This window comes from Protopterus annectens, chromosome 12.part0 (genome assembly GCF_019279795.1).
Source record: "Protopterus annectens isolate FY-2018-M chromosome 12.part0, PAN1.0, whole genome shotgun sequence".
NCBI classification, from domain to species: Eukaryota; Metazoa; Chordata; order Ceratodontiformes; family Protopteridae; genus Protopterus; species Protopterus annectens.
Genome location: NC_056746.1, coordinates 101,336,716 through 101,348,979, shown reverse-complemented (window position 1 = coordinate 101,348,979; position 12,264 = coordinate 101,336,716). Strand labels below are relative to the sequence as shown.

Genomic DNA, 12,264 nt, shown 5'->3' with positions numbered 1-12,264 from the left:
GTACCTGCTGACATCACAGTGACTGGAAAACAACAAAGTTTACGGGCTTTATAACAACTTAAAAATCCACTATTCTGCAACAACTAACTCCATCAAACCTACTTCATATCTGTTCACCATATAACTAGGATTCCCTACAACAATGTATGCAAAGATGCACCAGGAATGTGTACATTTTTAATGCACAGAGATTCAAATTATTTTTTTTTTTTAACAAAACAGCCTACATTTGTATTTGAGTTAGTATGCAAGACCTCTGCAGTTAATGAAATATTCTCTGGTGTTAACTGAGCCACAAAACAACAACTGTAACATAAAAATAATCAACAATTAACGAGCAAGACTTGTAAGTAGTAGTACTTCCACAGAATAATCCAGGATTACAAAACTGAAACAATAAGCAGCAAGGTCACACACAAACCGATCAGTAAAAACTACAAGAAAAATCTAGCCAAGCTAGATTTCCCACTGTGCAATTCCTTAAAACCTCTTGCATTAGAGGTAAAATAAGATATATGCAAATGAGCCCTTAAGGGCATCAGGTGTTTCAGCTATACAACAGTTCTGAATGCCCATAACTTTTTTTTTTCCTTTTTAAGTTTGTTATGGACAAATTCAGGCCAATAAAGCCAAACCCCACTAGCTGTGGACATGCATGCTTCAGCCTTCTTATGGCCTCATTAGCACAGCAAAAATAGACTGCTTGGCTAACCTTTGTAAACACAGGGTTGCCACATCCAGCTGACGTGCATAACTATTTGGGTGTCTGCAAAATATCCCAACAAACAAACCAAAACAATGAGTAACAAGGTCACACAGACAAACCAATCAGTCCAATTTATGGAGTGTTACTAAGCTAACAACCCAGGGGGCCTTTATAAGTTTAGCCACGTTTCCCTGAAAGATAACGATGTCCTGAACCCAAACAGGACATCAAAGGACAGGCATTCATGAGCTACTTCTGTCCATAAGGGACACGAGTGCCAGGCCCGGTGTAAATTTCTTATTCCCTGTCCACTGGTCTAAGCTGCACTTGAACATAGTAATAGATCAACTCAGCTTCACATGGATGGGAAACTTGTTCCACAGGAGAAGCAGCTTCTGGGACACACATCTGTCCCTCCAGCATATTCTGTTTAAGTCACTGACAAAATTCAGGTCCCTAGAGCTCGTATTCCTGTTTAATTTCTCCAAATCTTTTGGGTTTCTAACACCATGACAGGAATGGGCCCCATTCCTAACTCAAAGTACAATTAAAGTTTATGAAATTAATATTGTTTCACTCTGATGCCAACCAAAAGTGCCTTTGCAACACCTGCAATGTGCCCAGTAATGACTCCTTCTGCATTTCTTATGGAGTTACATGTACTGGTAGCATATCTAAATACAATTGTAGATTCTTTTTTATAAGACCCTTTGCTCCTACTACTATTGGAACTGTCTGGGTATCTTTCCGGTATTGCTGGTATGGGTTAACTGATGGATATGCAGGAGATTCATAAGTGTGCAGATTCACTATATCAAAACATGAGCTCCCATAAAGACTGAAACACAAAAGTATATATGCAGAGAGGGAAAACATATCCACCACAACAAAGATTCATCTTGCTTAGCTTATTATATCTTGTGTGTTGCACAAGGCTTCATGAACGCTGTGACCCCATATTCAAACATGTAGAACTCAATTTTGAAGTTTGGCATGCAACAGTTCTGCCACTGTAACAAGACAAGAATGGTTCAAAATTCCCACAGCACCAGTTCATAAACATGTCAAGGGAAAATTATCAAGTAAAATTCTGGGATGGTATCACCTCCCTCTTTAACCCTGGTAGAAAGGGAAATCCTAGCCCAGACCCCTATACCTGCGACAAGGACTTAGCCACACAATTCAATTCTTTCTTCATTGACTCAATAACCAAACTATCATCATCTTTCACAAACAACCCTACATCCTCTCCTCTACCTTCCCCTATCTCTTCCTATTCAAATACTCCCACCTCCCAACCTCCTCCCTTCTCTATAAAATCCAACCCCATATCAACTATAAAGAAAAACTCCTCCAAAACTTAAAACCATGCTCCAACACCCCTGACAACATTCCTTCCTACTTCCTAAAGACAGCTGCCGATGCTGTTGCCTTCCCCATCTGCATTCTCATAAAATCTATCAATCCAAGAAGGCCATGTACCCCAACTCTGGAAAAAGGCCTTTATTATTCTCCTCCACAAAGGGGGTAACAACTATAATAGCTCTAATTTCCAACCTATCACTATCTTATCATCCATTTCAAAACTTCTTGAAATGTGTATCCACCTACAACTTTTACCATATCTCATAGACGACCATCTGCTAACTCCCACACAACATGGATTCAGACCTGGCCATAGCACCACTACCGCCCTCCTCTCCTTCCTCGAAACAGTGAATAAAGCCCGTGACTCTGGACACACCGTGTCTACGCTCCTTCTTGATCTTTCTAAGGCCTTTGATACTCTCTCATATAACCTTCTCCTAACTAAACTCTAACCTAAATCTTTCTCCCTCCTCTATCAACTGGTTTACCAGCTATCTCTCTAACAGGCAGCAAGCCGTGAAATGGAAAAAAGCCTTCTCCCCATTCCTCAACACTCCCAATGGCGTACCCCAGGGCTTCATATTAGGTCCCCTACTGTTCAATATTTTCATTAATGACTTTCACCGCTCCATTCCTAATGCAAACATTATCCAATACACTGATGACTCAACAATCATCTGCTCTGCCACCTCCACTCTCATAAAACTAACACAAGATGCCTTCTCCTCCACTGAGCAATGGATGCTAGATAACCATCTGGCACTCAATGCATCAAAAAACAAACTCATGATATTCACCCCCTCAAAAACCACAATAATTGACAAAAACTCATTCTCCATCATCAGTAAGAAAAATACTCCTCTTGAAATAGTATCCAATGCAAAACTGCTTGGAGTACTTACTGATGATCAGCTCAAGTTTGATATCCACCTTCACACAAATATCAAAAAACCCCACCAGAAACTAGGCATGCTCTAAAGCCACAATCGCTACCTCACCCCCTCTACCAGGCTTGTTCTCTCTACCACATATCTTATCCCTTCTCTCCTTCATGGTGCCCCACTCCTAACTTACAATCACCCCCTAAAGACAAAAATCTCTTACTGTTACAACAAAATCTCCAAATTCGCCACTGGATACAGATATTCCACCCATCACTGTACTGACCCCCACAAACTAAATTGGCTAGAGTTGCCCAATTACCTCACCTACATTCAACTCATACATGCCCACAAACTCATCTTTAATCCCTCTCTTTGCCCCGCCCTTGCCTCAACCTTTAAAACTCATCTTCCCAACAGACTCCTAAGAACCAATACCCAAAATCTGATCGAACTGCATAAGCCTGCACACCCACCTGGCAAATCTCTACTATCCTTCTCCTTAGCATGACTCTGGAACTCCCTGCCACCTCACCTTCGCACCACTAGCAGCCTCCCTACTTTCAAACCCTTGCTCCATTCTTACCTAAAAACCCTCTGGGAATGCTCCTGTTCCCATCCCACATGAATTCCCCAGTAACACACCTATTTCACACCCCCATTCTCTATCTTCTTCCCCATCCTTCTCTGTACTATCGTTCTCCCCACTCCCTTCCTTACTCCCCTTCTTCCCTTAACGCATCTCTCCCTTACCCCATATACCCAATTCTATCTCTTCCGCCTCCTTTATATTTTCTTCTGCAGAAATACTCATTCTGTAAATATCTTCTTATAGTTGTATGCATTTGCAATCATGGAATTACATATTTGTAAATATCGTAATATTCACTTAGCCTTTAATTCTGTTTTTACATCTTACTACATTGCACCTTCAGATAGCATTTTTTATCTGTACTATTGTTATTTTTATACTAATGAAATGTTGTTGTTTTTTCATTGTATACTGTGGAGCTTTTCTCCCTAGAGCTCTTCTGGCCCAATGGACTATCCTGGAAAACAAACTTCAAATAAAAAATAAAAATAAAGTAGTTTGTCATGCTGCAATATCCCCTTGCAACTACTCACATTTCATTTTAAAATTTCTCTCCCATCATCACAGTAATTAAAAGCAACTTTCTACCAGTTTAATGCCTTGTCAACTTGTTCCACTTTTCCTGCTGTTCTCTCAATGAAACAGCAAGAAAAATTCCATCCACCACCCATGTCACATTCACAACTTCCTTTCCCTTTCTAATACTAACCATGGATAATGCCTCCAACTCAAATGAGCACATTCCCAGCTTCTATAACCCATCTTCAATTGAGAGCAGATTCATTCCTATTATCGTTCTGTAAACACTCACTGCAATTTTTCCTAACAGCTGTTTCTTCCTAAAGTTCTGAAAAACTGAACAACATGGAGTTCTTCATCAGGTGTCACTATTTGAGCCACACACTCCACAACACTATGCTGTCCTGGGTCACTACTTTTGAATTTTGCTACTGGTGCTTCTGCCTTAGCAGCGATTCAAGAGTCTGTTTTCCTCTTTATGACTACAAGGAGATTTACAACTATACTGTGCATACCAGATAGAGGAATGGAGCGAATACTGTAAGAAAATCTTTTACCTTAGGAGATCGGAGATTTACAAGTACACTGTGCATACCAGATTTGGTGAAAGGAGGGAATACTGTAAGAAAATCTGTTGCCTTAGGAGGTCATTCCCCATTTTCAGTTATCCAACAGTCTTTTTAAGCTCTTCTACACCATGACAGTAAATTAACAACAGCAGATCACCACAATAATTGAGAAAAAAAAATAATTCAAAACGTCTTCTCAAACTATGCCACTACACATGCTAATTTAGGGAGTGGATGGTAATTCAGTATCACACTAACAACATACAGCATCCTTCTGTACTCCACATTTCAATGCCAGCATGATGATTTAACGTGAATAGCCGTTTCACTATATTCAACTGGGTAAAAGCCTTGTATACATTCACTGTTTTGAAGATTACAAAGTCATACGCCACAATAAAAAGAGGATTAATCACGCATCCATCCATCCACAACCCCTTTCCCATTTTTGTACATGGGGTTGGGGTGTCACTTTAACAGTGACAATCTAGAGCCATACACAACAAATACAGAATGTGCAATACACTACACAGATTAGGTTCATAGGTTCACAGATTAGTACTAGGCTAATTGCCCTTATGGGCCATTTTAAGGCTAGCCAATTACCCCTGTGAGAATTAAACCCCGTACCTTGTGTGTAAGGCAAACACCTTAACCATTATGCCAACCTCCCAACTAACCAAATAAAAATAAATCCAACAATAATTTTTTTTATTTTATTTAACATTTGTTGACCGGGGAAAGTCCGACTAGGTTCCACAGATCCTGTTTTCAGCAGAGCCCAGGGAGAAATGCTCCAGACGCATGTTTTGGTTTGATATTAGACTCTAGACATGTAACAAACAGTAGTTGCAGAATTCCAAATTTTAAACATTATTTTGAACTTGTTATATATTACACTTGAAATCATGCACTGCTTTAACTCTCAAAAAACGTTCTCCTGTGCTTGCATAGTGTTGAAAATTACACCAGGTGGTGATGCAATATATAGCAAAAATAAACAAAAAAGTCACTGCCTCACGTAATAGCTGCCATCATATACACTTAAAAGAACATGCTGCCATCCTACCTTAAAAATAAAACGTCGCATATTATTTGTTTTTCGTTTATAAATGATCAGGTATAATGTACCACATTCGCATTTCCAGAAAACACCCTTTATATCAGCTTATAGAAACTTGTATGCTGTAATGTTTCCATCCGTTGCAACGGGATAAGCTTTAAGCTAAGCTGGGCTGCATTGTGAGCGATCAGGTAACATAAGTATTGACCTATGCGTATACTTTTAACAGAAATGTACATGTTAAAATTTAACATATGACAATTAGACAATGATTCAATGTTGTCTTTGATTACATTCAGTGGTTACTAAAAAAATATGTGACAAACGGTTCGGTGTGTCAAGCATCCTTGGGGTACTACCTAGACCTGTTTTAATAGTGTTGGACATGTGCATATGACTACTGCTGTACTTTAACAAAGTCTATATTTTCACAACTAGTGGAAACTGCTGCTGCACGTCTCTATGAGGGAGATAAAATGCACAATCGTGACAGCTAAGCATATGGTTAAAAAAGTGCCTCAGTTCTTGTCACCAATTATATCTGGGGGGGGGGACCAAGCAACAGGCCCATGCCTTCCATCAAAAACTACACTGTACCATCTACAGCATGTTTCAGGCCTGCTTTCTACCACAGCACTGGAAACGCTTCCGTACCCTCGTCGCTGATGTCATCTACGTAATCCTCCGGGTCGCTGAAACTTACATCGGGCTCCTCGAACTCCAGCCCGGCTGCCATCTCGTCCTCCTCCGTTTCCCGCATGCGCGCCACTGTTATTTCCGCACTCAGAAACGTACTCGAGTAAGTAACGTAACAACCGACAGGCAACCGTATCACAGGAGAATGTCAACGCGCCATGTATGCCTGAACCGGCGCCACACAGAAAGGAGCAGTCAGCGTGGGGAAAGGAATGAACCATTGTACTTAGCCAGGGGTGAACAATTAAAGCATCCCTACTCAACGTTATATGACATTTACATCTGGGTAGTTAAATAGGGACTTCTTAGCTATTTGGTAGTATATTAATGTTGTGGTAGTTTTAAATGTTTCTGTGTTAAGTATGTAACTTTGTTGTGTTAAAATATCAACATACCCTTTCCCTGGTGTGAGTTGGTGTCGCCTGAAAGGAAGAATAACTTCTATGGACCCATTTGGCGGAAGCTAAGCATGACTACTGTACTCTGTATACAGGGACGTGTCTAATGTGTGATAATGCCCTAAATATTGTGGGTGACACACTTGGATGTGTATTGCGATATATTTCTTATCAGCTTTATTATTTATTAAGCATATCACAAGTTTGGTGTACTGGCATTGTTCATACAACTCCCCTTTTTGGAATTTTGATTTTTCTATGCAGCTGTACTTGGATCTGATGAAATAGACTTAATATCGATGGCGTACCCCCTACCTTGTATACGCTGTTGGGGTAAGCAGTCTCCTGTTATCTAGAAGTGCCGTTGACTGAGGTCATTACAGAAAAGGATGACAACATACAGCTTTAAGCACTTGTTGAGCTTGTTTTGTTTAAATTTTGTATTCCAAGTCCTCATGTAATAAAGCTGCAGCGAATTCATGGGGGCGGTGCCTGAGCCTTATAACACGTGTAGCAATTGCGAATTTTGTCTCAGACAGTTGAAGTGTAATTGTATGTGAATGTTATCAAGCACAAGATAGATACTTTTCCCGTAACATTTTTTTACGTGTTAGTTTAACAGAAGAGATAAGACTTCTTAAAGGGGAAAGATACACAATATTGAGCAGGGGTAACATCATCAGTGTCGGGGATTATTATTCTCTCGTACCGTTGTGGGCGTGTTAACCTGGGGGTGGGGCGAGTACAGGGTGGAGCTTGTTTCTGCGCATGCTTGGAAGCTTTGCTGTTGTAGGCACTAGGCGAGAATGCTAAGGATAGTGTAGTACACGTCTGTCTCACATTTAGTAATGCTGTTCTTAATCTGTCCTTAAACGGGTAGTTTTAAAAGTAAAGGTGGTGAATTGTAATCAATGATAACGATTAAAATGATATTCTTCCTTTACTTCAGAAGGTGTATGTCGATTCACGTTCTCTTATTTAGTCTTTGTCTAGTATCTGGACTCTAATGCACACATACAAAGAAATGAGCAGGTAACAAAGCAAGTGATTTTGCATGGAATGATCCTCCCCCTTTTATATTTATTGCAGCTGGTAGATTATGCCTTGCCATGGAAAGGAGGCACTGTTTTGTTTTGCTTTAAGGCAAGGTAACCTTTTTATACCAGATTAAATAAATAGGGAGTCTAGTAGAAGCAGATGGTTTGCCTACTGAACAACCATTTCTTAAAAACGTGTCACCCATTTCGTCAGTGTAAGTCACATGAAGCAGGGGTCCATCACTATGCCTGCTTGAAAATGGGCATGTTTGAGTCATACATTTGTGCTGAGCAATAATGTCTATTGCAACAGTCAACAGAGAATGGTATGATAGTATATAATCAGAAGCTGTAGATTACAGTAGAACTCAAAATAACCAAGGCAATTATTTGGCTTTGCAGAAATTGCTAATGTGCAGTCTGTGCTGAAGCACAGCTTCAGATTAGTGTAAAAATAACCATCCAACCCATCTCATTACTATACAGTTCATTCATTCATTTCCCTTATCCTGTTTGTGGTTGCAAAAATTGCAAGATGGTAGGCCATCTTCCCAGGAAGTGTTTTAGTTGAATACTCACAGGATTTCTTTTCAGTTTTATAAGTCTTTCCTGTGTAGAGTTCTGCTTTTGATCCTGTGTGAATACTCACTCCCCCATATGTAAGTTGTTAGTCTAGGCAAATGGTTTTGTCAGTATGGTGGACCTATGAACCTAGGCAACTGTACTACAGTCATCACTTATCTCCTGACCCTTATCACCCCTATTCCTGCCATTATCTGACTCCTTGTAATTCTGGAGAAGTGCTGTTCCCAGTCCCCACTTTTGTGTCCAGTTCCCTGTCTGGTTTGCTCATACTCCTTCCATTTTTTTCTTCTTTCTCTGTAAAGTCATCGGGTATTGTATTAACTGATTTGAGTTCCATCTTCCTTGACTTAGATTCATCTAATCTGCAACATTAGTGTACACCATATTTCTAAATGCTGATACTTACTCATCCGCAAAGCTTTATATATATTTGTATATTGCTTGCATTTGCCAGGCAGAAAACTATGTTTAACATTGTTGCTTTTTGTGAATACCAAATATTATGTATTTGCATCTTTAGTCACTCTAATGCTTCTAAATATAAATAAATATATAAATATAAATGCTTCTCCGCTACTGTTTTTGGTTTCTGTTTGGATCATGTATCGTTCTTGATGCACTAGATGTTAAAAGTACAGTTGTTATCATGTAAATTATGTATATCTGACTCCTCTGAGTTGCTGCTTATTTCCTGTTGAGATACATGCCTCTTTTCTTTATTGTCATAGTACGTCTGTGCTTACTTATTTATAATGTGACTGTAGAAACATTGTTAGTATTGACTTTGTCAGTCTCTTTTGGTAGCAAGTCGCAACTATCTGTGTGGCTTTGCTTTTCTGTTTAGGCCTTAACTATAAGTGGGATGTGCCCATTTTGACTTTGTGGTCAGTTAACATCAATGGAAAACATTTATTTTTGTGTTTCGTTTTATATTTGGTGATTAGGTGAGTTGGTTGACTCACTTTGGCCTTTTTTAACCACAACTTTAAATAAAATAATTAAGAGAAAAAAATGAATGCTCAGCACATTGTGCTAAACGCATTTGCATGATGAGTGGGGATAAGCAGGATCTGTGTGATTCAGGTAACACAGTACACAATGAGACTGTCCGAAAACAAGGCACAGCCAAGATGTATGTTAATGATGCCATAATGAGCTGTGTTGTATGATAATGAAGTAAAAAAAACACGGTGGAGCAATTCAGAAATGTTTAAAATGGTAACCATTTGAAACATTGAGACCTGCTGTAGTGAGTCCCGAAACATGTGATCTGAATGGTTGAAAAACAGACTTAAGTCCAAGGAGGGCATTTCTTGGGATTCCCTTTTTCTCTGAGATATGCCAATCTCGGAGGTGGTATATATATATGCTCAGGGGAGCTTGCTGCCCTAATTGTGAGGTGCAGGGGATGCTTGGCCCCCTGCAAAAAAAGAAATTTAAAGCTGAGGAGTGATGTTTGACATTCATTCTTTTCCTGGGTTTTCGGCCCTTTTTTTTTTTCCGGCTTGCTGGCAGTCGGCATTTCAAGTGCCAATATTTCAGTAAGGAGCCATATAAAATGTTTGCAGTTACGTCATCCATACATTAGCAGTGAACCCAAGACATATACTCACTTTCAAGCAGAGAAAAACTTGCAAAAAAAAAAAAAGGGTTGCTGAGCATTTGTAAGTCTGTATTTGCAAGAGGGTCATGTATCAAAAGCAACTGCTGCTGATTGTGAGTGACATCACACTGAGGTGCAGGGTCTACCGACCACACTCAACATGTCATGCTGTCCATGACACTGATATAATGGACATTAATCGAATGGATAGGGGCACCATACAACAAATAGTGGACATGTGTTGGCCTCGTCTGCATCCAGGTAGGAGTCATTAAGTACCCATCTGTGTAGAAACTAAGGTAGGTGTGGCTTTATGTATGTTAGTTACAATGACCTTTCAGCAACTGACTGGGGGCACAGTGGGAATATCTCAGGCATCTGCCTTAACAATACTACACCAGATCCTCGATGCTGTGCTTCAGCATGTGAGGGAGTATATACCTCAAGAGGAGACGGCAGACACCATGTGGAAACTGTATGCCTTAGCATGCTTCCCTGAGGTACTAGGGGACATAGATTGTACCCACATTGAAATAAAGGCCCCACCTGCTAAGCAGAGAACAAGGCACAAGAATCAAAAAGTGGATCACTCCATCAACTGCCCGGTAGTTTGTAATGCACATATTATGTGCAATGTGTAATGTGTATGCATGTCGGCCAGGCAGTTTCCACAACTTATACATATGATATATATGTACCCTTTACCATTGGCTTGCAAGTGGTGACGTCCCACACAAGCACACATGCATAAAGAGAAAAGAAAATAAGCCATATTAACATATTTCTTTACGTTATGTTACACATACATTTTCTTTCTTTGTAACACCTGTTATTCACTCTAACATTACATAAATTGCTCAAGTCATTCCTTCCCTTAAATCTCATTCCTCTTCCTTGACATTATTCTGTATGTATTGTTCCCACAAATTCCATCTGTTTCTGTGTAATTTGCTCCTTCACTAGCTAATCTATTTCTGTGTAATTTGCTTCTTCCCTTTTCTAAAGATCCCACTTACAGTTCTTTTATCTTTTTATCAGTATTCAGTCATTCATTTATAGTGGTTTAGATTTTGATTTCCATATTTCTATTTTCTAGTAATTGTTTTTTATGGCAGCCATTGGCATTAAACTTAGTAAGGCCTTGCTATGTTTAGGCAATTCAGAGCCTGTGTCCCAACTCAAGAGTCATGTAATTTTCTCCCTTAATATTCCTGACAAAGTATCCTGTAGGATAGCTCATTATACTCCCAAAATATTTTCACAGCTAGCTCTCTCTTTCCAGTTACACCTCCTACATTTGCCAAACTGAGAAAAGTTCTTTGGAGTCTGCATGGGTATAAAATACCTATCCAAATACTTACAAGCAAAATATCGTAAACTTTCTGGACTTTGATATATACTTGGAAGCTATACAGGTGTCCTTCCATTGTTCATAGGTTCATATGTAGGTACTAGGCTATCGGCCCTGGGGCCTATACAAGCCCAGCCAAAAAGGTACCCTGGCTTTGCCACCCAAGAAAATTATTTTCCTGTGCCACTGTTGAGCAGAGCCTCAGAGGTGATCCCCGGGGTGAATTTCCTATTTCCCATCCAATCATGTAGATTTTTCTTGAAGAGTGCTAATGAGGAGCTTTGTTTGATATAGATAGGCAGTTTATTCCAGAGTATGGGAAGTCTCTGGGACAGGAATCTATCCATCCGGCATGTTCTGTGTATTGTGGTGACAAGGTTTAGGTCCATAGAGCGTGTAGCTCGGAGGGATTGGGATTTCTTTAAGTGGAGCATGTCCAACAGATCTGGGTTTGACATAGCTTTGTATGTTAGGCAGAGATCACCTATGAGTAGGCGATATGCGACTGAGTAAAGATGGAGTTTTTTGAGATGGTCTGCGTAGGACATCTGTTTGAGGCCGGTAATCCTCTTTGTGAGGTCATTTCTGTGGCCTTTCCAGTTGTTGTAGATGTCTTGTGAGGTACATACCAAAAGGGGCGTTGTACTCTATAATGGGTCTAATGAGTGATGAGTAAAGGAGAACAAGGACCTCTTTTTTTTCTGCATGAGAAACCTTTTGTGATGAAGTGTTCCACGTAGAAGGATTTTCTGACTACTGTGGCGATGTGATTATCAAAGGAGAGACTACTGTCCACCTGTGTCCCAAGGTCTCTTATCACACTTTCGGTGTTAAGTATACTACCACCTATGTTGTAGTTCATGGGTACAGAGTTTTTACCAAAGGGGATGACAGTG

At 39.9% G+C, this 12,264-nt stretch overlaps 2 protein-coding genes across 5 annotated transcripts in view; one reads left to right on the top strand and one right to left on the bottom strand.

The window, feature by feature from the left end:
- The window catches only part of EIF3B (eukaryotic translation initiation factor 3 subunit B), a gene marked incomplete in the record, with an annotated part of 704,366 nt that extends 697,780 nt beyond the window's left edge, over positions 1–6,586 (bottom strand). The window contains 1 exon segment of the mRNA XM_044089128.1: positions 6,353–6,586. Within this exon segment, the coding sequence (XP_043945063.1) occupies positions 6,353–6,458 (106 nt within the window).
- The window catches only part of BRAT1 (BRCA1 associated ATM activator 1), a 498,236-nt gene continuing 492,529 nt past the window's right edge, over positions 6,558–12,264 (top strand). The window contains exon 1 of one of the 4 annotated variants that reach the window (XM_044089125.1): positions 6,558–6,680. The gene's annotated coding sequence lies outside the window, so the exon portion shown is untranslated. Of the gene's footprint in view, positions 6,681–6,834; positions 7,126–7,606; positions 7,825–12,264 lie in introns of those variants that run through there. The other 3 variants (XM_044089127.1, XM_044089124.1, XM_044089126.1) reach the window with 3 other exon arrangements.